This window comes from Talpa occidentalis, unplaced genomic scaffold (assembly GCF_014898055.3).
Source record: "Talpa occidentalis isolate TD23 unplaced genomic scaffold, MPIMG_talOcc4v2.1 talOcc4.6, whole genome shotgun sequence".
Taxonomy (NCBI): domain Eukaryota; kingdom Metazoa; phylum Chordata; class Mammalia; order Eulipotyphla; family Talpidae; genus Talpa; species Talpa occidentalis.
In genome coordinates, this window is record NW_023604972.1 from 55,054,135 (window position 1) to 55,081,130 (window position 26,996).

The following is a 26,996-nucleotide window of genomic DNA, read 5'->3' on the forward strand; positions in this document are numbered from 1 at the left end:
ATTTCTTCCTTCCTGAAGTTTTCACACCCTTGCATATGTCTACACCACTGGTCAAGTGCTATCTTTTGGTCGTGGACCCAATCGCACCAGGAAACCAACTCGTTCAGAGACCCCAACAGAAAACTCTGACATTAGCTGCCTGATTTCTCCTCATGGTACGTGTGGTCCCACTCAGTCATGACTTTGTGTTTGTGATGCCACTGGAGAAAAAATATTACTCAGTTTCCTTTCAAAGAAACCTATAGAAATGTGCTTCTTTTAGTGCTTTTATTTTAAATTTGTATATTGTGCACTATTTCTTATGCAATCATTTCTGGAGTGTTAGGTAATCATTGCTAAAAATCAACATAATGCAAAAGAAGATCTTTAATTGGTTATTTAGGCATCCGAAAAGGTCGCGACTATATAATAAATCGAACCTCTTCTAAAGTACAGCAACCTGGTTTCATTATGCAAGTGGGTGAAAAAAATACTGTCTAACTAAGTGGACATATGGAATATAATCTGATAACGTTATGCCATTTTTAGTCAAAATCCATTACAAGGATATAAATTTCTAATAAATAAGTAAATTTAGCTAGGAAATATCAGATATTTTTAAGACTTAATTTTTTTAAAGCAGTTTTATGTTAACTGAAGATTTTTTTTACTTATAAAAAGAGTATTTATGTACACATGTATTTATGACTGTCTTTTAGATCTGGCAGGTGGTCAAGTCAAACACATTTTTGCTGGAACATATGCCAACTTTGTGACAACTCATCAGGTATCTATTACACTTTTTGTTTCCCTTAAAAATAATATTAAGATAGTCAAAGTTCTAACTAAAGTAATTAGATCCTCTGTTGGAATATTTTTTGAAAAACATTATGTACAATAATATGCACTTCCTCACTTGGCTGCCTAAGATTAGATCCCCCCAACCCTAAATTCACTTCTTTTTAACTATTTTTTATTATTAAGTAAAATTATTAACAATGATTTTTACAGTAATAATTAATGTTAATAGTAGGACTGTGTGTTAGGCACCAAATCACTTCATTAATCTTTATATCAATTTCAGTTGCTATGATAGTCTCCCTTTCATAATGAACAACTGGGTTTTTCATGTGTTATTCAGTTACAAAAGGAAGCAAATTCTGATAGATACTACTACAACATGAATGAACATTAAAAACATTACCCAAAGTGGCACTGCTAAGATTCTGGATACAAACTAGAATAATCCACCTCCAAAATTGAAAGAAAGCATCACCCCAAGTGCCGTAATACTTTCCTAATTGTTCGTTTTTTCTGTAACATTTTTTTTTAATTGAGGTCACATTGGTTTACAATACTGTAATGATTTGGGGATATAGGTTCACACTTCTTCAGAGGTATGTGACCACTCCAACAGGCCTCCAACCCCCTGCCATAGCCCTCTGGATTCCCTCTCCCTTTGCTCTTTACTTTTGCTCTTCCCCTTCTGGTAACTTCAGTTCTACAGTCAGATTTCTAGGGTTCATTTGGTTCAGTATTTTTCTCTCTGTTCTGTTTCCCTATATTTCAGGTATGAGTGAAATTATATGACATTTGTCTTTCTCTTGTTGACGTATTTCTCAATACTTTCCTGACTGTTATCAGAGATGCCATTATTATATTTCTGGGTGAGTTCTAAAATGCTCATAGGGAGACAAAAACATAGACAGTTATTTTCCTAATTTGCATTTCTTTCTACTATCAGGAATGTTTTAAACTTGACATCCATATAGACTGTCACCATACTTCCTGGCACCGAAAATGGTCATTGGCAATGGTTTCTGTGCTGCTGGAGGTAGTCAGGAGATTGTACTTGGTTGCTCTATCGTAACTATTCAATTAGCCAGTTTATAAATGCCTCCTATATCTCAGGCTTCTGTCTTGGTGTTTGGATGAAGAGAACAATGCAGAGGAGAGTGCACTCGTTCATGGTGTTTGAATTCCACAGGGAAGGACACACAACCATAGGTGCAGGAAAGAAATTTCCCCTCCCCTTCTGTCTTCTTCTTGGGCTGGATAAGCAATCAAATTCACATCAGACAGATTAGTAGGAGAAAAGAACAAATTTAATTGCATATGTATGAAGAATCTACATGGAAGTAGATTTAGACTGTAAAGTAAATGGGGTAAAATAAGTGTACTTATCCTGCACTAAGAAATGGGATAGAAGCCTGGACTTCAAGTAGAGAGAAGGGAGACTTGCATGATTTCTGTATTAGACTTTTGTCCCGTGAAAGATAGTTTTTACCAGTAGAAAGTTTATTTCTGGGAAAAAGCCTACATCTGGCAATGCCCCCAGCTTTTATTATCCCAGGTAATATAAGGAGTGGTAAAGGTGTCTTGTGAATCTGCAGGGCCCCAACTGACCTCAGTTTGAAATAATTCACATGTCAAAGTAACATCTTCGTGTCACAGTCCAGTCTGGACTTTTGGGAAAAGCCTGTCCTTCACAGTAACATGCACATAGAAATGTAATCAGCTATGTCAGGCAGTGACAGGTGCTCTAAAGAAAACCAAATGGTCCTTTTGAGATGGATGAGGTGGACATATTTAGAAAGGTCAGTCCGAGAAGGCTTTGCAAAGGCTGTGGCCTTAGGGCAGACATCTTAGCCACAAACCAATACAGAGAAAGGGCACTCCAGGCAGAGAGAATCAGCACAATGACAGGCCCTGGGGCAAGAATAAGTGCAGCACATGTGAGGGGCAGAGGGAAAAGTTTAGTAGGAATGGATGAAGAGGTACATGAAGTGGAGCCAGGTATCTGAGGGGGGTAATTTGAGAAGTTCTTGGAGAGGAGATTCAAACCCTTATTTAACATGTGAATCAGGGGGATGTCAGGACCACAGTATACACATGGCAGTAAATAGTTGTCTCAGTGTAGGAAGAAGCAAGAGTGGGACAGTCCTAGACATTGTGGAGTGCCCACTTGAAATTTGTGGTGATAGTCTTCAAGGGAAATCAGTCAGCAGAGTGGTGTGATTTTCTCCAGTGATGTTAAACTTTCATCTAATTTTGGCATAATCCATTGGACTTTTGTGAGGTATACACAATAAGAAAGAGACAACAGAATTATGAGTGTTTGTAAGGGCCCAGTTATAGTATTGACTGTGCTGGGTCAGGAAGAGAAGAGGAGGGTAATGGATCCTGAACTGACAATAGGATGAATGGATTGGGAATCCCAATGTCCTCAAAGACTGGGTTCTCACCTAAACTAAGTGGCTTAGTCTGTTCAGGCTGCTTTAACAAAACACCATAAATGGGTAGCTTACACACCACTGAAATTTCTCACAATTCTGGAGGCCAGGAAGTCCAGCATCAAGGCACCAGTACATTGGATGTCTGGAGAGGGCCTGCTTGCTCCTTTGTAGATGACTTTCTTCTCCCTGTGTTCTCATGGAACAGAAGAGTTAAGAGATCTCTCGGGTGCCTTGGGAAGAGAAAATGGCAGTGAAGGGACGCTGTGGTCACAGGGGTGAAAGAGTTCACCAGAGGCAGTATGAAAAGTAGGAAAGGTGAATTCATTGAATTTCCCTGCAAAAGGATGCAGGGGGTGAGAGATGAAAGTGTCTGCATGCTGGGAGGACTTGCTGCCTTCCTTTATACCCTGAACTCACGGGATTTCTAACATTTAGGACACAGGTATGTGCTGGTTATCCCCCCTAGAGTGTCAGGCCACGTTAGTCCCAGCATCCCTCAGCCTACACATCTGTCTTTTGCGGCCATGGGCAGGCTGGGTGGTCCCTGTTTAAGTAACAGTCATTTGGCTCCCTTATCTGGGGAAGGTCTGAGGACCCCTTTCCTGTGGTAACTCTTCAATTCCCCTACTCTGTTTAAAATGTTCCATCCCTGTCTGCCAGGTAAGAAAGAGACTGAACGTTTAACCTTATAAACCCCCAAATCTGAGGTCTCTTGTAAGAGTCCTAGCTGCATTCTTGAAGTCTCCACCCTCATGACCTGATAGCCCCTCAAAGACCCATCTATTAATACATCACAGGGGGTTAGGATTTCAACATTTCAACTTGAGGGAACATAAACATTCAGGCCATAACATTATAACATTCACCCCAGGCTCCTCCCCCAAATTCATCATCTTCTTGCAAAAAATACACAGGAGCTTGCAAAAAATACAAAAAATTGGAGCTCCCAAAGCAGCAAAGAATGCTGGCCTTGGGTTATAATCTAAAGTTATCAAAATTATGGTGTATAATGATCAGAGAGAAGAGAGTTTCCAATAGAAATTAAGAAGGTGTAGAACAATTTTTGATGATGATGAAGTACAGAATGCTAAGCATTCTGCAATGCAAGACTACCTGCCGCACAAAATGATCTGACTCAAAATGTCAATAGTTTCAGTTTAGAAACTCTGATCTAGGGTGTGGGAGGTTGGGTGCAGCAGTGGCAAAGAGTGGAAGGAGATCAAGACTTGAGAGATCAAGGTGGGAGATATATCGTGTTCATCAATTTTGAAGTTGCCAAGAATGAGAGGAAGAATAATAGGCCTGGTGGTGCCAAGGAAGACCTTCAGAGGTACTAAAGTTTTCAATGAATGGAAATGGCTGACACATTGGGAGATGTTATAGAAGGGAGAGGTGACAGAGTCTGTTGTGGACTTCAAGGAGCTGGGATTTTGAAGAAGAAAGTAGAAGAAATGGAGTGTACGTGTGAATAGGAATCACCCCATTGTCCTAAGTTTCCTGGGATGTAGAGGGAAAATAAGCTTCCTAATGATGGAACTGCAGGGCACATCAAGGACTGATCATAGAAGGAGACCTTAGGAATCATGGTTATGCATCTTAAAGACGTAGTTATTTAAGTATTAAATGAAAATGATCCAGAATTTCCTGACTCATCACAAGTTCAGTGGAGACAGAGGGATATAATATGTAGCAGAGCACGGAAATCTTTAGAGGACTATATTAAAGACAGATTTTTTTCTTCCACACAGTGATTTGACATCTCTGACTGAGCTATTTGGTTTGAAGTATTGTGCTGGTTTTAAACAACAATAATTAGTTATTTTGACAACAAATTGGATCCTATCTGCTCTCTCTTCTGTTATTTGTATACAACTAAGATATGCATGAGCTTCCTCAAATCCAAGTCTAAAAATTCCTTATATTACCTCTGGAGAGCCCCCCTCCCCTTCCAAGTTCCATTAGAGGAAAAAGAGTAGGAGATGCAAGGCATACTGGGACCTGTAGTTTGTGGATTTTGCGCAGGAACGTGCAGTCTCTTTCTAGCCTCCTCACCTAATTAAAACAGAGTTATCACAATTGTATAGAATCATGGTTCTCAGGGGTCCCTGAACCAGTAGAACTAGCATGTCCCAGGAATTTATTAGATACAAATTCTTGAGCTCTACCCTTGACCAGTTGATTCCAAAAATATAGGGATGGGTCCAGCAATGTCTGCTTTAATGATAGTGCTGGATGATTCTAATGCATGGTCAAGTTTAAGAACTATTGATATAAAGTAAAAGTGTGTGGATGACTGACAGGGAAAAAAAGAACAAATGTTTATTGAACACTACCTACCATAATCCCATAGACTTTTTATAACTAGTAACGTTTACTGTTAACAGGGGCCCAAAAATCTAGGTATTGTTTGCCTATTTTTTATTACAGTTGGGAAAAAATGCATATTAATTACAAAATTTGCTATTTTAAGTGTACAATTTAGTGCTATTAGTTATATTCAAAAGTTGTATAAGTATCACCACTATCCTTTCCCCAAATTTTATGACCCCAAACAAAATTCTATAGCCATTAAATAAATACCCCAGCCCATCCAATATCTTATACTTTCTATTTATGAATTTGCCTATTCTATATATTTTATGGAGTAGAATCCATATAATATCTGTCATCTTTTATCTGGCTTATTTTACTTAGCGTAGTGTTTTTAAAGTTCATTCATGTTGCAGTATCTATCAGAATTTCCTTCCTTTTGTCACTGAATAACATGCCACTGTATTCCACAAATACTTCCACAGTCATCTGTTGATGCTATTGGTGGATACTTGGGTTGTTTCTGTCTTCTTGGCTATTGTGAACAATGCTGTAATGAATGTTTGCATATCATTACCTGTTTAAGTCCTTGTTTTTAATTTTTCTCTGTTATTCCATTTTTTAAGTGATAAAAGTAAGATTCTGAACAAGTGGTCAGTCTGGGAATTGGATAGCTGGTCCAGTCTGTTACCAAAGTTCCTCCTGACAAAAGTCACTATCTGAGCGAGAGGGGCTTGTATTCTGCCTCTGCCATTAGCTTTACTGGGTTATTGCCCGGCGCTCACGTATGAATGTGTGTGTGTGTGTGTGTGTGTGTGTGTTTTCCGGATCACTCTTTTTGTCTTTTGAAGGAATGTTCCACAGATGTTTCCAAGAAAACCCTGGCTGAAATAAGCCGAATTAACCAGTCTCTGACAGAGAAATGGATAGCAGTGAGAAACATAGCTGAAGAAAAAGAAGCTGAGAGGTGACTCTGTCTGATATAAACCACTTCAATTTGTTTCTGAAGTCTTGGTCTTTTTTAACCTTGATATAAGAAAGAGGGTTTGGTTTTGTTATGAAGGCGCTTGCCTTTTAACCGTGATGCTCTTCTACCACCTCTTAGTGTGAAGAAGTCTTTGTTGTATTTATTCAGTCATCGTTCATTTCACAGAGGTAGATTGAAGAGATACAACATTCCAGGCACCTTGACAGGCGAGGGAGATGAAGGAGTCAGAGATGCTTTCTGTCTTGCAAAGTCTTCAGTAAGGAAGACAGTTTTAATATTTTCAGCCTATTTTCTGGGACTCTATGAGTTCATGTTTTCAGAAGGATGCATTTCATTTCAACCTACATGTCTCGATCAAGTCACCTAGCAGGGTTTGAGTGAGACTTAGCAGTAACATACAAAACATACCCAGAATTTGGGAAACTTAGGAGAGTAGCTATTTTCACTAATAATGATTCCCCCTAATCTGCTATACTTGGGTTGGATACTTGAATTCAGACACTAGACAAAAGGATGCATGTTATATAGTATGTTGTGACTCAATTCTTGATATTACCTTCACAGTGAAATTAGAACAATATTTTCATCTCCTGCTTGTCTGACTGCAAGTTTTTTAAAGAAAAGGTAATGTTCACAGAAGGTTTACATTCTTTTAAACTGGGGAATATTTAAAATGAAATGTTTTGACTCAGTCTTTTTAATTGTGAATTGTTCACTTGGAAAAAAAGTACAACATGTAACTGCATTAGTTGTTACAGAATTCTTCCATTTTGTAATTTTCTACTAGACCATTCATGGTAAATTGTAATTCCTAATTTACATTGTTTACTTTTCTGCCCTGCCCACCTCTATTATCAGACAGGGAGGACTGGTGGTTTTTCAGCTTTCAGTGATCAGTTCATTCTAACATTGTGTTAATAGTGAGAGGCCAAGGTTGCATTTTGCAGTTTATTGTAGTGGAACCAATAGGAAATCAAATCCTTTTATCCTTCACTAGTTTCATCTCTATAGAGGAAAGTCTAATTTCTCTCATATTTCATTTGACATTTGGTCTGATTCAGTACCTTAAACAACTCTTTTGTGAAATGCTCAACATTTGATCTTCCATTTCACCCCCTCCCGCTATGGTACCCAATACTGTGTTGGTAAGTATAAGGTGATAACTTAGGCATACTAAAAAATTTAATAGTTTATCTGAGCAAACATCATTGCAATGGACAGAGCCAAACCTGGAGTGGTTTGGGGAAACTCCCCTACGGAATCTGGGGGAAAGACTTCCATAAAGAAGATACAGAAGCAAAGTAAGTAAAGCTTTTGATTGACTATTGCTTGAAGCTAGTTGGCTGTTTATGACTGGTTGTCTTAGTTTTCGATTAACTTAGAGGCATTACAGACTTAGACTTGGGCTTGTTTAGGCAGGTACCACTGCATTAGAATGATCTCAGTGTAATTACCTCCTTGTTTAATTAATTTAACAGTTCATAAGGGAGGAGAAGGAGAAATACCAGCATAAAGGGGCTCTTAAGTATTCCTCTGCTTCCTCCATGGGCTGGGTCTCTGCTGATCTGTCCCTAGCTGGTGTAATTCATTCAGGTGGACATCAGCCATATCAGGTCCCCGCTACTTCCTTGTTAATTTGTCTTCAAGATGGCTCACTGGTTTGGTCGTTTTCTATATATCATACCATTCCTGACCACTAGGTGGCTGTAAGTTAACTCCCACTTGCAGGTATTCCTTGCTCCCACAGAATCCAAGTAGCACATTTATTTATTTATACAAGAGCTGGAGTACAGGCCAGAGGCATGGGAGGGTGAGAGGATTCACCAGAGACAGGGCAGGGAACAGAACACGCAGACAGACCAAAAGCACTGCTGAGGGGAGCAGCGGGCGAGACAGGAGAGGTCTGCTGCACCATGTGGGTACCTCCCTGGCTGGTCTGGAATCGATCCTGTGTAGCACAGGCTGCTGACAGCTTCGCTGCCCTGTGCTCAACCCACTGTGCCACCGGGGAGGCCCTCCTTTGATTCTTAACCTGGCTGTAGTCTCAGTCACCCTTCTGTGGTACTGGAGAACTGTAGTTTCAACATCCTCCCCTAGGAACTGGAGAAGCCTAGCAAAGTTCAATGGCATGGCTTCCCTCTGGCTGCTCACAAGGCTGTGTGTTTGGCCAAAGGTCAAAGGCAGAGTGAAAGCATGACACTTGTGTCCTCTTCCTGCTTTCTCAACTATTTTCCTTCCTCTTCTAGATATGCTTCAGCCTGGAAGGGAAGGACTATTATACAAAGTGTCCTGGTTTTTCTCTTCTATAGCTTCAGTGTAATCCTTATTGCCTGTAGACAAAACTTTTCTATACTAAGGCTGATCTTTCAAAAATATAGTGTCCGTGCCTCCCTCCCATGAGAGTTGAACCTCAAGATTTGGACTTAAAATGGCAAAGTCTATAAAGGAAAATAAATGTAAGGAGAATTTTGCAGTACTTTGTTTCGGTGCCTGCTTAAGTGTTTTAGACCTAATATTACAATTGATCCATTAATCCAGCAAACTGGTAAGTAGATTATATATAGGCTTCTCATATATCACCAACACAACCCAGAGGAGCATCAGACCTAGAGGGATCTTGGTCATGTTTCTGAGGGAAATGCCAAGCCTTTAATGTGGGATGGGGAGGCTGAGGGCTTGATTAGGATGGGAGGGAAAATGCAACCATCCAGGAGGAGGGAAATAGCAAAGCAGGATTCTTGGCCGAAGATTCAGATGACCTTAGGGCATAGAATGTCTGTTGATGCTTCTATTAAAAAGTTAAAGGATTGGGCCTCCCTGGTGGCGCAGTGGGTTGAGCGCAGTGCAGTGAAGTGTACGCAGCCTCTGCAGCACAGTTTTGCTTCCCAGCATGGGGATACCCACATGGTGTGGCAGACCTCTTCTGTCTTGCCCTCTGGTCCCCTCAGCAGTGTTTTTAGTCCATCTACCTCGTCTGCTCCCCGCTCTGTCTCTGGTGAATTTGTCACTCTCCACACCTCTGGCCTGTACCCCACTTCTTGTAAAAATAAATGTTTTTTAAAAAGTTAAAGGGTTTTTTCAGAAGTCCCTATAATGAACAATAAACCACTTTCCTGACTTCTTGGAAAAGGAAAGTAATGCTAGTAAAACAGTGGATATCCAAAGTAATGCAAATGTCCCCGGGAAGGCAAGGGGTGGGTAGGTAGTTTCATTCTCAGCGCAGGTGATGAGGGAAAATGGATTCAAATCTCAGCATATAAAATTTTACTATTATAGCTGCCTAAACTTACCTAGAGATAATAGGCTGTTAACAACGTTCTTTTATTTCATTACCTACCTTCTTTTAGAAGAGCGTGTAAAATTTTTATGCCAATAAATTATGTTGAAAGGAGGCAAACTTCAAGAACGTTTGCATCTGATATGTAATAAAGTAATAAATAATGATATATTTTCAGATATATTCCTCCACATTTGTTCATGTAATTTTTGCATTTCTTGTATCCAAAGAGGATCTGGAGAATCACTTTCCATTGATGTGGACTTGGAAATGGCAAGAGATACCTTTGAGAAGTTAACAAAAAAGACATGGATTTCTTCCCTGGTAATAGGCAATATTTACTAAAAAAAAAAATAGAGCAATATAATTTGTTTACAGGAACCAATATAATTGCAGTTGAATTCTGTTGGTAGCTGAGAGGAAACTGAGATAGGGTAGTTAGTTTTCATTGTGAGGTTTACATCCAGAGGCTGTATTAAGTGATGGCATTTATTTTATTCTTGAGCACTTAAAGGTAGTGAGGCTGTTTTGTTTGGAATTGATGAGTTTGGAGTGCGGGGTCCTTGGGTTCATTCTGGGAAAGGTTTCACCAGAGCTCCCCTTTCAGCAGCATGGGGCAAGTTTCCCAGGTGAGTTTCTCCATGAGACAGAGACGTTAGTTATATTTAAAGAACAGGTTCGTTGGGAAAGGGGACAGAAGAATAAAGGACACTTGCATAGACACAGGTGGGCCGATGGGCTGCCCCTTTGTGGGGGAAGTGTTAGGTTTATCCTTTTCCTTTGGTAGGGAGGGGCTCATGTTTGTGAGTGGTGAGATTGTTGCTGATTTTGGACAGCTCTGCAGAATCAGAAAGAGACCAGAGATTCCACTATGGGCCCAATCTCCATATCTTTACCTTCAGATCTGTGCTCCAGACATTCCCCATAGGAGTCTGATACCTACTTGGGTCTTAGGCCCTGTGATAAGGCACTAGGGCCTAAGGATCTTGATTTCTATAGCTGGGTTTATGGTCTTGTTAATCCCCTCTACCCCCACCTCCTTGGGTGAGTCAGGTTTTAGTTTCGTGATGCCTCCTTTAGATTTTCTATTCTTTCCTCTTCAGTATGTAACAGGGTGATCTCCAGGTGAAGAGGAGGTTCCTGGTTCCCTGCTCCACCCAAAGGAGGGTGGAGCTGAGCAGGAAGGAGAAGCTGGAGAAGAGACTGGAGAAGGAATGAAGCAGGATGGAGAGCAAGAAGGAGACCTGCAGGAGGCACATGGAGCAGAGAGACATGTGAAGGCAAGCTGTGCTTGCCTTTTGGTCCTGGACTGGGTGAACAGCTGTGGGTGAGAGACCCATGGGGGGTGACAATGGCAGCTTTTATTTTTATTTTTATTTTTTTAAAGATTTATTTTATTTATACAAGAGCTGGGGTACAGGCCAGATGTGTGGGAAGGTGAGAGGATTCACCAGAGACAGAGCAGGGAACAGAACAGGCAGATTGATGAATTACACTGCTGAGGGGAGCAGCAGCAGGACAAGAGAGGTCTGCTCACCATATGGGTTGCTCCAAAGCCAGCAGGGATCGAACCGGCACTGCAGAGGCTTCAGACAGCTTCACAGCACAGTGCTCAACTGCCTGCGCCACCAGGGAGGCCCTGATTTTGCTCTTTTCTTCCCAGACTTGTCTGGCTGTTTCTGACCCTTTTCCCTGGGTCTCTGCCAGAAGGGTCTTTAAACTCATGGCAGGCTTTCAGGCCTTGCTCTGGGCCAATCCTGTTCGGGTGGACTTTTAGCCATGAGGGATGGGTAACTTCGGGTGCTTGATTTAGGAACTCAGTGGGTAATTCCCAAAGGACTGAACCCGAGTAACAGTAGTTATGAGTTTTTTTATAGAGCTTGGACAGAAAAGCATGTGGAAATGGTACAGTTTGGTACAGGAGAACTCAACTGAACAGGTATCAGGGTTGGCAGGGCAAGGGTTTATATAAAGGCAGTATGTGGTTCTTTCGTGTAACAGAGCCTGGCCTTCAAGTCCCCTGGTCATTTTCCACTTCGCTAAGTTGTTTTTAAGTTCTATTGCAGTTTAGTATTTTGTGATTCTGGGTTGTATTGGGAATAAAACTTTCCCCATTCCAATTTATTTATCCATGTACAAATTTACTTTCACTGATTTACTAATAGGCAGGAGACTGGAAAATAGATCATAGACAAAGGTCAATAAATTTTTATTCTGTTACAGGGCATGGTGAGGGGCACCCCAGGACCCCCAAACCTGCCCAATCTGCCATCTGCCGCATCAAGACAAAACATACTCTAGTAAGTGAGACCATTAATGGAATGGAATACCATTAGTGGACAGTACAGAAAAGACAAAGAAAATAGTTTTCAAATCAAGCACCTGAAGTTCCCCATCCCCTCATGGGTAAATGCTCAGCCAATCAGGGTTGGCCCAAAGCTGGGACCACTGAGCCCAAAAGCCTCCCAAAGTCTAGGGCACCTCCTGGTGGGGACTCATCAGAAAGTGGCAGAAACAGCCAGACAAGTCTAGAAGAAAAAGAGCAACATCAAAATCAAGATAAAAGCTGCCATTTTGAACCTCTCCATGGATCCTCACCCACATCTGTTTCAACCAGTCAAAAACCAAGAAGCAAGTGCAGCTTCTTCACATATCTCTCTGCTCCATGTGCTTCTTCTTGCATTCTTTCTGGCTGTCCATCCTTCCTTCTTCCTTCCTCAGTCTCCATCTTCTACTCCTCCCTGCTCAGCTCCACCCTCCTTTGGGTGGGGCTGGGAACCTGGCACCTCCCTTTTTCCTGAGGACCACACTATTACAAATTAAATGCTTATGGGAGCATTCAGATGAAAAGGTGCTTTGAAAAGTCAGGGATAAGAGTTTTTTGGTTGTTGTTGTTGTTTTATAACAATTTAATAGGGAAAAAGGAAGGAGGAGAAAGAACTTCTTTGGGAAAACAATTGGGACTTCTAGGTTAGACTGATTAACTCTTAAGGAGATGGAAGAGTTACACCTTGTGATTATGTTCATTTATGCAAATTCTCATCCAAATCTTCCTGGCAGTGAAGCCCACCTGCCTGCAAAAGAAGTTATGGCTGCTTCACTCTTGGGGGTTCTGCATCTAGTCAGATAAGGGAAGCTCTGAGGCTTCTTTATCCATCATCTGTATCTCAGATGTCTTCAGCTTGAAGTCATCTTTATATCATTTTGGTGGGCCTGAGTGAGTTCCTATAGTTGGAAAGGAAAGAGAAAGAGGGTTCCTTAATATACAGTAGATATTACACTTATATTTTAAAGAGGGAATAAATGCTTTCAGGTGTATTTTCAAAATAATTTTATTTAGCTGATATGGCAGTGCACATTTCAAGGGACTTTAGTTTCATAGAATGATCCATGAGAAAAGGCTCTTAGTGAAACAACTTTGGCAACATTGAGTCATGATGTACATTAGTAATGAAAGATTCTATGATGTCATCCACCAAAAGAAATCCAGTTTTTTGATCCTCTTTTTCTCAAATGTATTTGACTTTGTGATACTATTGCCCCCTAATATATCTACTAGCTTTCCACAGAAATCATGTTCTTCTGGAGATATGAAGAAACAAATTATGAAAACATGAACAAAATAGCAACCATTTTCCAATTTGGCTGTTGCATATATCATCCTACTCTTATGTGGATCAGACACCTCAGTTAGGAGTATCTCAGATATTTCAGACAGAATAAATAATGCCAGCTGTTATAACCACTTCCAGATCTTGCAGAAATAGATTTCTTTCCCATACCATAGTCTAATGAGGGATGGAGATAGGAGACCCCAGTAGAAGAAGAAAAAATTATTTTTCCTTTACCTATTAGTCTCATTGACTGTGCCCTGCAAATCAGATTGAGAAGAGACAATTTAATAGGAGAAAAAGAAACTGAGGATTAACATGTGCACCCTTCATACACTTGCACTCAGTCATGAGTAACTTAGAGAACACGGACTTGGCAAAGAAGAGTTATTTTGTGGAGAAGTGCCAAGACAAAGAAAAGGAATTTTGAGCTTCCAGGGACAGCAAACTATGAGAAAGCAAAGTAAGCCTCATGTAAGAGTGGCATTTGGGGTGGCATGTTCAGTTCCCCATCCCACCTCTGCAACGCTTCCGTGGGGGGTAGCTATGGCTCCTTTCTGGAGTTCTGAGCCCTGGGGTCATAAGATCCTCCAGCAGATTTTTTGTGTGTTTGGTTGGCAACGAGGATAAAAGAGAACATGGCAGGTCATGGGAAGTTTTATCAGCCATTCCTGGACGTATCATGCATCAGCTTTGTCACGTTCCTTTAGCCCGAAGTCATATGGCCCCACCCCATAGCTTGGGAGGCCAGGTAGTCTTCCGAAGTCTCAGGAGAAAAAGAAACCTGGATAGCTGAGGGGGACAGGTGGCATTTTCTCTGCCATGGTGGATTTTGGGTCAGAGATATCTGGGTGTAGATCCCTGATCTGTCAATTTCTAGTTAAGCAACATCCACAATTCATCAGCATGTCGGCGCACATGTGATTCTTTTATTCCCTTCATGCAGCCCAATGTAGAGAGGATGGGAAATAGAAGTCATGCAGTTTGAGTAAGTTTCAGGGAAACTAAAAGATTATTCCAAATGAAATGTGCTAGAATGTACCCCTAATCCCACTTGTTTGTCACTGTGTTCTGGAGCTAACATTTCCTGGGTCTTTCCCTGGTCCTATTTCAACTGCAGATAACTACATGTCTCCAGAAAGCTCTGCAGACAGATCTTCCATGTCGTTCTCCACACCAAGAAGCATTATCAGTTTTCCTTCTGCTCCCAGAATGTCCTGTGCTGCATGATTCTAGTAACTGGAAGAGGCTGGTAGTTCCATTTGCAAAGGCTGTTTGTAAAATGAGTAGCCAATCTTTGCTAGTCCTAAGTAAGTTTGATTACTTTTATGTCTCATTATCTGTGTTCTCAATTGAGTTATTGTCTAAAGTAGAAGTTGTTACAAACTCTGAGTAGATTTCAAAACACACAAATGTTTGAGTATGTGGTATGTGAATTGTTGAAAAGATTAACCAACACTTTTATAGTTATTCCCATTGCCTTACAAAGCACATGTAATTCTCAGTCTGGGATGTAGCTTTGGCAGCAGGTTGAGAACTAGAGAGCATCCAGGCAAGATAAATCTAGAATTTAAAACTTTCTGTTCATGTTATTTTAAAATGTTAGACATTTTGACCATGGGTGATAAAAAAACAATGTTACTTTGTGTACTTTTTTAATTTATTTAATGCTATGGATCTTACTTTTATAATTTTAAGCTAATGTTAAAGACCAATATTAAAAGGTAAAAGAGAATATATACAGTGAAATAGAAATCATCCAACTCCCCTCTCAGAAAGAAGTTACAGAATGTAGTTTCTTGTGTAACTTTTGAAAGATATTGTATATATTTTAAAAAAACAGAATTTTTATTTTTTAACAGAATTTTATTCTTTGGCAACTTGATTTTTCCCATTTAGCAGTATATCATGGAGATGGTTCTGTTACAGCATCTTCTGAATTGCGTCTTCTATTTAATGGCTGAATGATATTCTAGTGCTAGAATATACTATGAATAGCTCCTTTAAACTTCTGCTATTATTGCAGTGCTAACATGTATTTCTTTATACATATATAAATTTACAAAGCAGGCAAACACCAGAAGACAATAATTACTGGGTGAAATCATTTGTACATTTTTAAGTTTGAGTGATTTTGCCAAATGACCTTCCATAGAAACCATGATCACCATGTTGTCAACTTTAAGTGGTTACCACTCAATTTAGTTCAAAGTAAAGTGTGCCCTTAGACTTGGGCAATGTACAACAGTGTTATTACACTGTGGCCTTCTGGTAAAAAAAAAAAAAAACCTCTTAATTTGAATTTCCTCATGGTGAATGAGATTGCTCTGATACTCATATACCTTAGTTGCATTTGTGGAATGCATTCTAAGAACTATCAGGTCATTTCTACCCATTTTTCCAATTGTTGTTAATATCTTTCTTTTTCACCTAGGAGCATTTAAGTTACAAAGACAATTAATCCTTTATCATTAATATAAGTAGCAATTTTTTCTCTGGGTTATTAACTTTTTTTTACCTTGTGATTTTTTCCCCCATCATAACTATTTTATGCATACACTGTATTAACATTTTCTTTCATGGTTTGTGAATTTAGGTCATACATGGAATAGTTTACCTCACTCTGAAATTTAAAAACTTTTTCCCATGTTCTTATTAGAATATGTTCACTCTTTCATTTTATGTTTAAATCTTGACATATATGGAGTTAATCTTGATGAAGCTTAATTTTTTTCTGGATCAGTGTCCAATTGTACCCATATATTTATTGAATGATCATCTATTTCATTCCCCAGTAATATGCAGTGCCACCTTTAATATATACTTATGTATATATTAATATATACATATCTATACTTATGTATATATTATATATAATATATACTTGTATATTTGGGTTCATTTATGGAATTTCTATTAAATTGATCTATCTTTCATGCATCTGCATCATACTATTTTAATTACATTAGTTTGCAAATATATTTTAATATTTGATAGTTTTATTTTCAAGGATTATCACTTAAATGTACCAAATTCTAACTTGTAACCTCAGTAGTAGCAAAATACTGTTAGTGAGCTAATTTTAAAAATACATCTGTATATATTAGGTGTTCATACAGTCTGGAAAGGTGGATAGTATTATTTTTTTGTTTTACAAACTGAAAATGTCCTTTTTGACATGTTGTGTCTGTGTGTGTGCACATTTCAGAATTTGTATTACCATATTGAATTTTCAGTTTGAAAATAATTAAATTAGTCAAGTAATGAAACATAAAGATGAAGAAATCTTTATTTGAGCTTTTCATTTCAATGATACTTAACCGGGAAAGTTTTTTTTCAACATGTGTGAGTAATAAACATCTAAGATGATATCCTTAGGAAAGGTATTTTTATGGGTTATTGCCTCTGAAATGAAAGATCAATTTCTTGTATTTAAGAACTCAGCAGGAACAGAGAGTTTTGGGCAGGTGTATACTTACGGTTGATGTTTACCCTCAGAGCAGTGTTGGGCATCTTTGCAAGACTCTAGTCTCAACACATTGGTACAGATGCTTAAAACTGCCATCATCGCTCAACTGCAAAACGAAACTGAAGCCCAGCAGGGTTACCCCAATGCTAAAGCTCTTCTGGAAGTGATGAAAGAGGTGTATGAGGTAAGGCTCATCTAAAGGAATGTACATACCATTTCACTAAATCAGAATCCCTTAGATCTCAGCCAATTGGAGTCTAGTTTTGTTTTCTGCAACAGAATTTTTCAGCCTTTATTAATTCAAAATTTTGCTTGCATTACTGAAAAGATACACTCTGGACCAATGTCTTACATGTTGTATATTATATTGATTTACAAATAATTAAATATCAGAAGGATCAGCATTTTTATTAGAATACACAATATAATCTTGAAGTAGCCTAAGGTTAGTCTACTACTATACCAAATGATTGTTGGGGAATAGTAAGGAGCTGTTGCATTTTAAATAAAACAGTAGAATTAAATTGTTATTTTCAATTAAAAAATAATTAACTAAATTAAGATGCATTTATGAATATAAATTGTTAAATGGCAATCAAAGTAAATTTTACTGTAAAATATCAATCTCAGTAGGAAAAATGTATTTTTACAAAAGCAGTATTTCTCTGAAGCTCAAATGTATTGGTATTTCTATATATCAGCTTTATTGAGATATAATGTGTATAAATGTTTAAGGTGTGCAGTATGTCATTCGATACACTTACAGATTATAAAACAATTACCACCAGATTTCTTTAGCTAACATCTATGTCACCTCACATAATTACCATTACTTTATTGTGGTGAGAATACTTTCAATTCTACTTTCTCTCACTGACTTTCAAGTATGTAGAAATATGTTAACTATATTCACTACCCTCCATAACTTATTCATCTCATAACTAGAAGTTTGTACCCTTTGACCAACATCTTCCTATTTTACTACTCCCAGACACTGACAGCCATCACTCTGCTCTCTGTTTCTAGGAATTGGGCTTCTTAAAATTCCACATTTAACGTGATATCATATAGTATCTGTCTTTCTCTGTCTGACTTATTTCACTTAGTGTAGAGTCCAAAGGTCTATTCATGTTCTGGCAAATGACAGAATTTTCTTCTTTGTTGTGGCTGAATAATACCCCACTGTGAGTGTGTATACATACGTATATCTTCAACATACATTCACCTGCCCATGGACCTGAAATTGTTTCTCTATCCTGGCTATTGTAAATAATGTTTTAGGGAACTTGGACCTGCATATATCACTTTGAGGTAGCGATTTCATTCCCTTTGGATGTAAACCCAAAAGTTAAATTGCTACACCACATGGTAGCTCTATTTTTAATTTTTGAGAAACCACTGTGCTGTTGTTCATAGTGGCTGGACCAATTTACATCCCCACCAACAGTGTGCAGGGTTCCATTTTCTTCACATCCTCCCTAACAATCATTATATCATCTTTCTGATGATAATCATTTTAACAGGTATGAGGTGATACCATATTTTAGTTTTGATTTGCATTTCTCTCATGACTAGTGATGTAGACTATCTTTTCATGTACCTCTTGAGTATCTCTGTATTTTCTTTGGAAAAAAGTCTACTCAGATCCTCAGGCCTTTTTTCTAACCAAATTGTTTATTGATTTTTGCCCAGCAGTGTGAGTTCTTCATATATTTTGGATATAAATTGTATCCTATGTATATGACTTATTTTATCCACTTCCATAGGTTGCTTTTTTATGTTGTTGTTTCTTTTGTGATTCAGCGACTCTTTGTTTACTCTAGTCCCATTTATTTATTTTCACTTTTATTGTATTTTTGCAGTTAAGCTCAAAAAAACATTGTCCAGACCTACGTTCAGGAGTTTTACCCCTGTGTTTTCTTCTGTTTTTTTGTTTTTAGGTTTAAGTTTTTAATCCATTGGAATTATTTTTTTTGAATGGTGTCATGTAGGGATAACTTTATTCTGCTGCATGTATTATCCAGTTTTCCAACCTATATTTATTGAAGAGATTTTTTTTTTCTCATTGAGTGGTCTTAGTTTCCATGTCAAATGATGTCAAGCATGCAAGGGCATATTTCATAGAGTTTCATTCTCTGCCATTTGATTATGAGTCTGTGTTTATGATAGTACCATACTGTTTTGATAGCTCTGTAGTATAGTTGTAAATCAGAAAGTGGGATATACTTTCAGCTGTGTTCATCTCTGTCAGTATCCTTTGTGACCCTGGGATCTTCTGTATTTCCATACAAATATTAAAATTGCTTTTTCCATTTCTGTGAAAAAAAAATTCTTTTAATTTTTTGGATTTTTGAGAGCGACTCCATTGAGCTTTATAGATGGCATCAAATAGTATGAACATTTTTACAATATTAATCCTTTAACTCTATGACACATCTTTCTATTTATTTTTGTCTTCAACATTTTTCATCAAATTTTGTAGTTGTCAGTGTAAAGATCTTGAATCTCTTTTGTTAAATTTATTCCTAAGTATCTTACTGGTTTTGATGCTGTTGTAAATAGTGAGTTGGAGTCTTAAGAAGACAAAAAGAATCATGAAGAAAAAATTTTAAAGTAGTGTGTAAACAGAAACAAACAACAATTAAAAACAAAACAATAGTATATAAAAGGAAAATGTTTGGCATGAAACACTTGAAGACTTAAGAAGTAAAAAACTTTATAAGGACTTAAGATGATATTTTGCAATGGATTTTATAAATAACACAAAGTATACATCCCAATCTGTAGTTTTGTCCAATTTTTTTACTTGTGACATTGGTTATTGGCCTTTTTAAATTCTGGATCATCTTTTTAGAGTTTTTTTTTTTCAAGGAACCAATATTTTCATCAGTTATACTCTGTTGTGTTGCTACATTTTTATTTCCTTAATTTATTTGCTTGCATTTCTTACTTCCTGCCCTTATGTTTTTGGATTAATTTGATGTGATGGTGGCTTTTTAGATCATTGGTTTTCTACAAGTGCTTCCTCTGGAAAACCTTCTTGAGCTACAAAGTCCTTCTTCAATAAGAAACTGTACCCTATATGTCTAATAAATTGTTTTTATCTACTAGACCATGGGTTAAGGTCAGCAATCTATACCCACAGGCAGTCTCTTGTTTTATACATAAAGTTGTATTGGATCAAATACTCACTGTTTATGAGCTTTTTAATAACTGTTATATGCTACAAAATGACAGGGTTTAATAGTTGTACCAGAGACTGTATGTGTTAAGCTGAAAATATGACTTTGGATTTGAAAAAGAGCTTAACAACTACTACACCAGATAGTAAGTTTGGCTAAGCCAAAACAAATTTTGCCTATATTTTGTCCCAATCCTGACAAAACGTATGTGCTAAATTTATATTAATTAATTAATAGAGAAAATGCTAGATTTATTTTAAAAGTAACTTGTATTTGTATGGTGCTTTTATTCTTAAGATCCAGAAAATTTCCATATACATGTGGCCTAAGAATTGGCTTATTAATTCCATTGCCAATATCTTATATACTTAATATTATGAAAAGGGGCCTCCCTTGTGGCTCAGGGGTTAAAGACACAGTGCTCTCAAGCTATCGCCAGCCACTGCAACATGAGTTCAGTCCTGGCCAGGGAGCTACCCACATGGCACAGCAAACCTCTCCTGTCTTACCCACTGCTCCCCTCAGCAGTGTATTTCAGTCAGTCTGCCTGTTCTGGTCCCCACTCTGTTTCTGGTGAATCCTCTCACTCCCCCCGCCACACACACACCTCTGGCCTATACCCCAGTTCTTGTATGCATAAAAAATAAGCCTTTTTAAAAAAATTATGGAGAAATTATAGATTAAAAATGAAAGTTTTATAGAACTTTACTTTATCATTTACAAATGCATTGGATATTAGAGCTCTATTCTGACTGCATAACAGTCATACATATACATATATGTATTAATTTGTTGATATAAAATGAAATTCACAGGTTCTATTCTCTCAAAGGTAAACAACAAAGCTAAGTGTCCACTATCAGAAAATACTTTCCACATAAATGAACTCTCTAATTGTTTGGACTTTGTTGCTGATCGAAGAAGACTGTTTATTAGAGATAACATGGTAAGAATAACATCTATACTTCTGAAAATTTTCATACCTTAAATGGAGACACATTAGTAGCTCTGTAGTTATCGCTTTGATAAATCAAGATTTGAAAATTTCTTCATTGCAATACTGAGGTTACTGAATTAAATGGTCATTGAAAACAAACATCCCTTATTCACAAAAACAAATTCACTTTCTTAGCAATTTGTAATCTGAAGTCTTACAAATTCCGAAAAATATAGAAGGAATAGTTTAAGGTGATAAAGTAATGGAATAAAGTTTTTCTTTTACCAAAACTTATTTCTGTTTGATTTTCAGGAACTTGAAAACTTTACTGAAGTTATTTTCTGTGATTTTCCATTTGTCTTTAATTTGCTATCCAAAATTAAATTATTACATGCTGAGTTCAAGTTTCGCCTGGAGGTATGTATGTCTTACTTTTTTTTATTACATAAAGCTTCAAACATAGGCAATATAGAGGGAATGGTGTAGTGAATCCCAAATAAAAAGTTTCAGCAGCCATCAACATTTTGTCACACTTTCTTCATCTATCACTTTTGTTATTTTTGTAGTTATTATTCTTGCTTAAGTATTTGAAAGAAAATCTCAGGCCCAGCTTTACCTCTCCATAGTTCAATGCATTATTTCTGGTAGCTGGCTCTCATGCATGCTGAGATCCATCAATAAGTTTAGGTAGTGACAACATGATTATTCCATTTTAATGACCCCCGTGAAGTTTTATTTAATAATTGTATCCATTATCTTGGGTAAGTTTGCAAAAATCACAATATTTCTAATTTTTATGATTCCTTCCAACGTGATTAACTAAATGCTATAAAGAACTTTTCCTCATCAATTAGGGTCATTTGTGACCATTACCAAACAAAAGGCTTGCTGCCCAATGTGTGTCAAGGCCCCTATTACTATTATTTGAGAGAAAAAGAGTTTATTTATGATGTAAACTGGGAAGGAGGCAGAGGCCAAAGCCCAAATCTGTCTCCCCATTTAAGAAAGAGAGTGGGTTATAATGGTTTTGGGGGAACAGGGTTGAGAACAAAGACTAAGGGGCAGGTTAAGGGCAAAGGAATGTGGACTTGGCTGCAGTGTATTGGTTGGTAAGAATATAGGTCCCTTCATGGTCAAGTAATTTCAGTTGCCTGTTGGCTTAGAATTTGGTTTAGGGCAATTCTTTTTTCACATGCTTGGATTTTATGACCTCACTGCCCCCCAAATCCCTGAAAGGCACTGCAGGTCGCGCCCACATGGAAGCAGTTCCTTGCATCTGCTCCAGGGTTTGTCCCAGGTGACTGTGGACTTCTAGATTCCAGACCAAGGCCCCATGTGCCCCAATGCCATGTTCCCGGCTACAGGCCAGCCAGGAAAGCAGCAGAGCCCCCAGGCCATGTCAGGGCAGGATCAGAGTTAGGAGTTAGGTTTAGGGCCTCCTTGAACCTTTATGTAGTTACATAGTTTTTTTTTTTTTTTAAGATTTATTTATTTATTTATACAAGAACGGGCTTACAGGCTAGATGCATGGGAGGGTGAGAGGATTCACCGGAGACAGAGCAGGGAACAGAACAGGCAGACTGACAGAATACACTGCTGAGGGGAGCAGCGGGCAAGATAGGAGAGGTCTACCATGCCATGTGGGACTCTCCCCGGCCGGCCGGGATCAAACCAGCACTGCAGAGGCTGCATACAGCTTCACAGCACTGCGCTCAACCACCTGCACCACCAGGGGAGGCCCTGTAGTTACATAATTTAGATGATGATAACTTGCTGTGTAGACTCAAAGTCTCTGGCAGTTTTACCTCACTTTTAGCCATAAAGGAAAGCAGGGTGGTAAGAATCAGCAGGTACAGAAGAGAAAATACTCTCAAGGTTGCCCAATTTTAATATCCAGAGGATGAAAAGGGCCCTTGAGGGATTGTCATGTTTTTCCTCACTCTCACCTTGTGGCTCTCCAGTGAAGGAAGCTACTGGAGGCTGTGACCCACCTCCCAATGCCCCAAGGTCACCTACCCACACCAGTCCCAAGACCACACCTACAGGTCATCCCTGATGGCATGAGGAATTAGTGGACAGGGCAATGCGACACCGGTAGACACAGGCACAACAGCATCAACCAGTTTTCACACTGGCCACTCACATTAGCTCTATGTCTTACCCTCACTATGCACTGGTCTCTCCCACATCCTGATGGAGAAGAAGGGGACCCAGCAAGCGGGCAGGTTGAGGAGCAGAAACCTGACATCTGTGTGACCATCTGCCCGCCCTCATGCCCTCTGTTCAAGCTCCTTGGAGCTCTCAGCCCTGTGTCTCTGGCTCCTCTGGCCACAGGTGGCACCGGCTCAGCCAGTCTCACCTTTCTGGGTCACCCCTGCATGACTGCTACCCGCCCCCGCAATGCCCTTTGTCTTACTGGGTTTCTCCCGTGTGTACTGAGGTATCAATCTGATTGACACTTATTTGATTATTTGGCAGTGTAGAAGAACCCAGGAGGGTATGGGAAGATTTCCTCTTTGCCCCTCTAAAGCAATTGTTTACAGTGCTGTAGGAAATTCATACATATTTTGAGGCAGACTTTGCAGACTTATATTCATATTTACTGCTCCATATTGTTTAGAATCAGAATAGTTGGTCATCTTTTGCAGACAGGAAAAAAAAAGCATGAGTTTTATTTACACAAACAGAGAAAGTGAAAAATATATGCAATAAAGGCTTTCAGGGGCCTCCCTGCTGGTGCAGGGGTTAAAGACAGCACTATCAAGATATCACCTAGCCACTACAGTGCAAATTCCATACCTGGCCCGCCAAGGAGCTAACACACCTGGCACAGCAGACCTCTTCTGACGGCCTCTGCTCCCCTCAGCAGTGTATTTCAGTAGAACTGCCTGTTCTGCTCCCCAGTAGAACCACCTGTTCTGCTCCCTGCCTCTGGTGAATCCTCTCACCCCCCTGCATCTCTGGGCTGCATTCAAGTTCTAGTAGACATAAATAAATTACTCTTAAAAGACCAAAGAATTTCATTAATTAAAATATTTTAAAATCAGGGTCACTTGGTTACCCTGAGAAATCACTCAGATAGGAAGATAGAAGTGTAATGAGACCTAACGTGGGCCCTTTGCCCACTGCACACAGATGGCCACGCCATGACAGTGGGTTGCACAGCAGGGAGAAAGCTTTGTTTATGTAACCAGTTAAGTATAGCAGCAGAAACGGGTGCAAACCTGCCCTTCCACCCCTACAGGACTAGCAGCTTTAGGGAGAGAGAAGGGCTTAGAAGTGCTCGGACTGGTCAGGGGTGGGGGAGTTCCCAACGTGCAGGTGTAAGGACTTCATTTTCTTCCCGGGTCACATTTCCTTTAGGTTGGGCTTAGCATGTGCCCTGTGCAGGGTTTCCAGCGTTTGGCATCTTAAAGCTACTCCTGGTCCACCAGAACTGCTTGATAACCTGCAAAACCCTGCGTTGCCTGGTTGTTTACTCATCAGACTCTGCTAGCCTTGCAAAAGAAGCCTGCCAGAGTGTGAAATGGGAGGAGGGAATATACACAGGAAGAGAAGGATGAGAAGTCTTTGACCATCCTTGTGAGGCAGGGTTGGACTTTGCAAAAATAGTTCCTGACCAGTTTCAGAATGATGTTTAATCTTTTTCATAATTATTACATGTTGCTCAATTATTATACATAGTGATTGCACCAATTTATGTTACTACCAGCAATGCATGAAATGCCTCTTTTATACACTTTCACCTGTGTGGAGTGCTACCAAGCTTTTCCAATTCCGTGGGCTAATCATGATACTTCATTGTAATATTCCATTTCTCATAATACAAAACCCAAATCCTTATTTACTATAGATAATATTCACAGTTTTCCTACTCTGAACAATACTGAAATTATCTAGTAACTGTCCCACGCCATTCCCTTACTTACTCAATCCAATTTCAGTTGCTATTATATTCTTAGTTTTAGTCTTTTGGTCTTATATTTGCTTAAAAGTCTTGGAGCTTGATTTATATCAAGTTCCAACTGATTTTTTTTTTTTATTTCCAGATAACCCCTATGAGCCAGTGTTTGTTTTCCACTCACTGTATCCCTTCTGCTTCTTGTCTGGCAGTTGCATTATTCCACATATCATTTATATGGTGGTCTAATACCAGGGTACCGTTAGAGCTATAGGGATGAAAGACTCCACCAGAGACAAGTGGAGAACCGGAAAGATGGATTTATTAAAATAACCTACAAGGGAACAATGGGTGAGACGGGAGATGTCCATGCGGGAAGGATTTGAGGGTCTCTTTTAAACTTTGTTTTCTCAGGCTTTCTTACTTGGGGCACTGGTTTGCACCAGTGATCTGCTGGGATGTCTGGTCTCAGGCCCTGCCTTTGACACAGAAGGTGTCCTGGCCCTGCTTCTGCATTTCTGGAGCTGAGCTGGTTTTTCTTGTCTTGGGGGTTGGTCTTAATGGCTCAGTTCCCATAGCATCCTTATCAATTCCCGTTTCTATTCAAGCCTCCCAAACTTGCCTACTGGGGAGGGAATGGGGGCTTAGTGGCTTAGTTTTAACCTTATTAAATGATACACAGATAATTTAAACAGTATTTTGTCTTTCCTATCAACATCAGCCTTAGTTCTCAGTTAAGAATATACATAATGAAGGGTCTACTGCACCCTCCATTCCAAGGCATTGTGCTATAGGTTTTCCAAACAATTTTTTTTTTGATTGCTAAGGCTTATTTTCTAAGCCATTCCTCATGAAATGTTCATGTTCATGATTTAAACTCTAAAGACTTCCAAGAATCCGAAATAATATCCATTACTTACTTCCATTAGTACTTGAAAGGATACAGGTCATCTTAGGTGAACAGGAAGACATTTGGGGCATCACATGCACACCAGGAACCTCTTCAGTTACAAAATATTTTATCTTTATAGTCTATTAATTACATAGCTTAAATGATATTTCCCAATGAACCATGTTTTGTAAAAGATAAAATCCAGTTTTATTTGTATTTTAAGTTATTCAGAGAGACAGGGTCCATAGCATTCCAGAGATAAGGACTCACCCACAAGTTACTCATATTAATACCTGTCATCAGCATGTTTCTTTTTTTAAAAAAAAATTTATTCTATATAATTCTTACATCATTTTTCACAATGTATGTATTTTGCACAATGTATGCATTGTGCAATGTATGCACAATGTATTTTGCACAATGTATGCATTTTCATTTTGGTTATATTCCCCATACAATTGCACCCCCCCCTTATTTTGACCCTAGTCCTTCCTCTTCCGTCCCCTCCCCGCCCCGTATTGTATCTCTGGTTTATAGTTGCTTGTTGATTTTGATTTTTACTTTGTATTAATTAGTCTTTTTCCTGGTCCCTTATTTAGGTTTTCTAAATTCCTGCTATGAGTGAGACCATCTGGTATTTTTCTTTTTCTTTCTGACTTATTTCGCTGAGCATGATCCCTTCTACCTCCATCCATGTTGCTGCAAACTGCATGTGTTTATCTTTTTTGATTGCTGAGTACTATTCCATCGGCACATTTCTAAGATTTGACTAGGCCATCCTTCTTTCTTAGTCATCTCTTTTTTTAAAAAAAAAACTTTCCTAAATCCATGGCAATGGGAGAAAGTAGATGGTCTTTCCTCCTCAAACCTAGCGTCCCCTTAAGTTTCCTTTAAACAAACAAGTCCTTTCTTCCATGGTGTTTCCTTTTCAGCAATGTTCTAATCTGTCTGCTCTGTCAGTGAGGGCTGAGTGGAGAGTGGACCCAAACAGGTTGCTTATCATGAAGAATTAGGGAAGGTTTGATGATCAGAAAACCCTTAGGTGTAGTTGGCATGGGTGAAGTTAGAAGCAGACTCCAGAATCTCATCCTCTAAAGGAGAGATGATGGGCAGTCAAATCTGTAAGTTCCAAATTGGGGTACTAATGCAAATGCATAAATGTAGAAAGGGACAAGCAATCCAGGAAGACCTGGAGTAGAGCAGCAGGGAATTAT

The 26,996-nt window shown here is 38.9% G+C and overlaps 1 protein-coding gene across 1 annotated transcript in view; it reads left to right on the plus strand.

Moving 5' to 3' along the window:
• Nucleotides 1-26,996, plus strand: part of HERC6 (HECT and RLD domain containing E3 ubiquitin protein ligase family member 6) — a 133,717-nt gene that overhangs the window by 13,356 nt on the left and 93,365 nt on the right. The window contains exons 7-15 of the mRNA XM_054687906.1: nucleotides 19-155; nucleotides 699-766; nucleotides 6,377-6,492; nucleotides 7,078-7,137; nucleotides 10,021-10,114; nucleotides 14,522-14,711; nucleotides 16,900-17,054; nucleotides 20,885-20,998; nucleotides 21,302-21,406. Of these exons, the coding sequence (XP_054543881.1) occupies nucleotides 19-155; nucleotides 699-766; nucleotides 6,377-6,492; nucleotides 7,078-7,137; nucleotides 10,021-10,114; nucleotides 14,522-14,711; nucleotides 16,900-17,054; nucleotides 20,885-20,998; nucleotides 21,302-21,406 (1,039 nt within the window). The remainder of the gene's footprint in view (nucleotides 1-18; nucleotides 156-698; nucleotides 767-6,376; nucleotides 6,493-7,077; nucleotides 7,138-10,020; nucleotides 10,115-14,521; nucleotides 14,712-16,899; nucleotides 17,055-20,884; nucleotides 20,999-21,301; nucleotides 21,407-26,996) is intronic.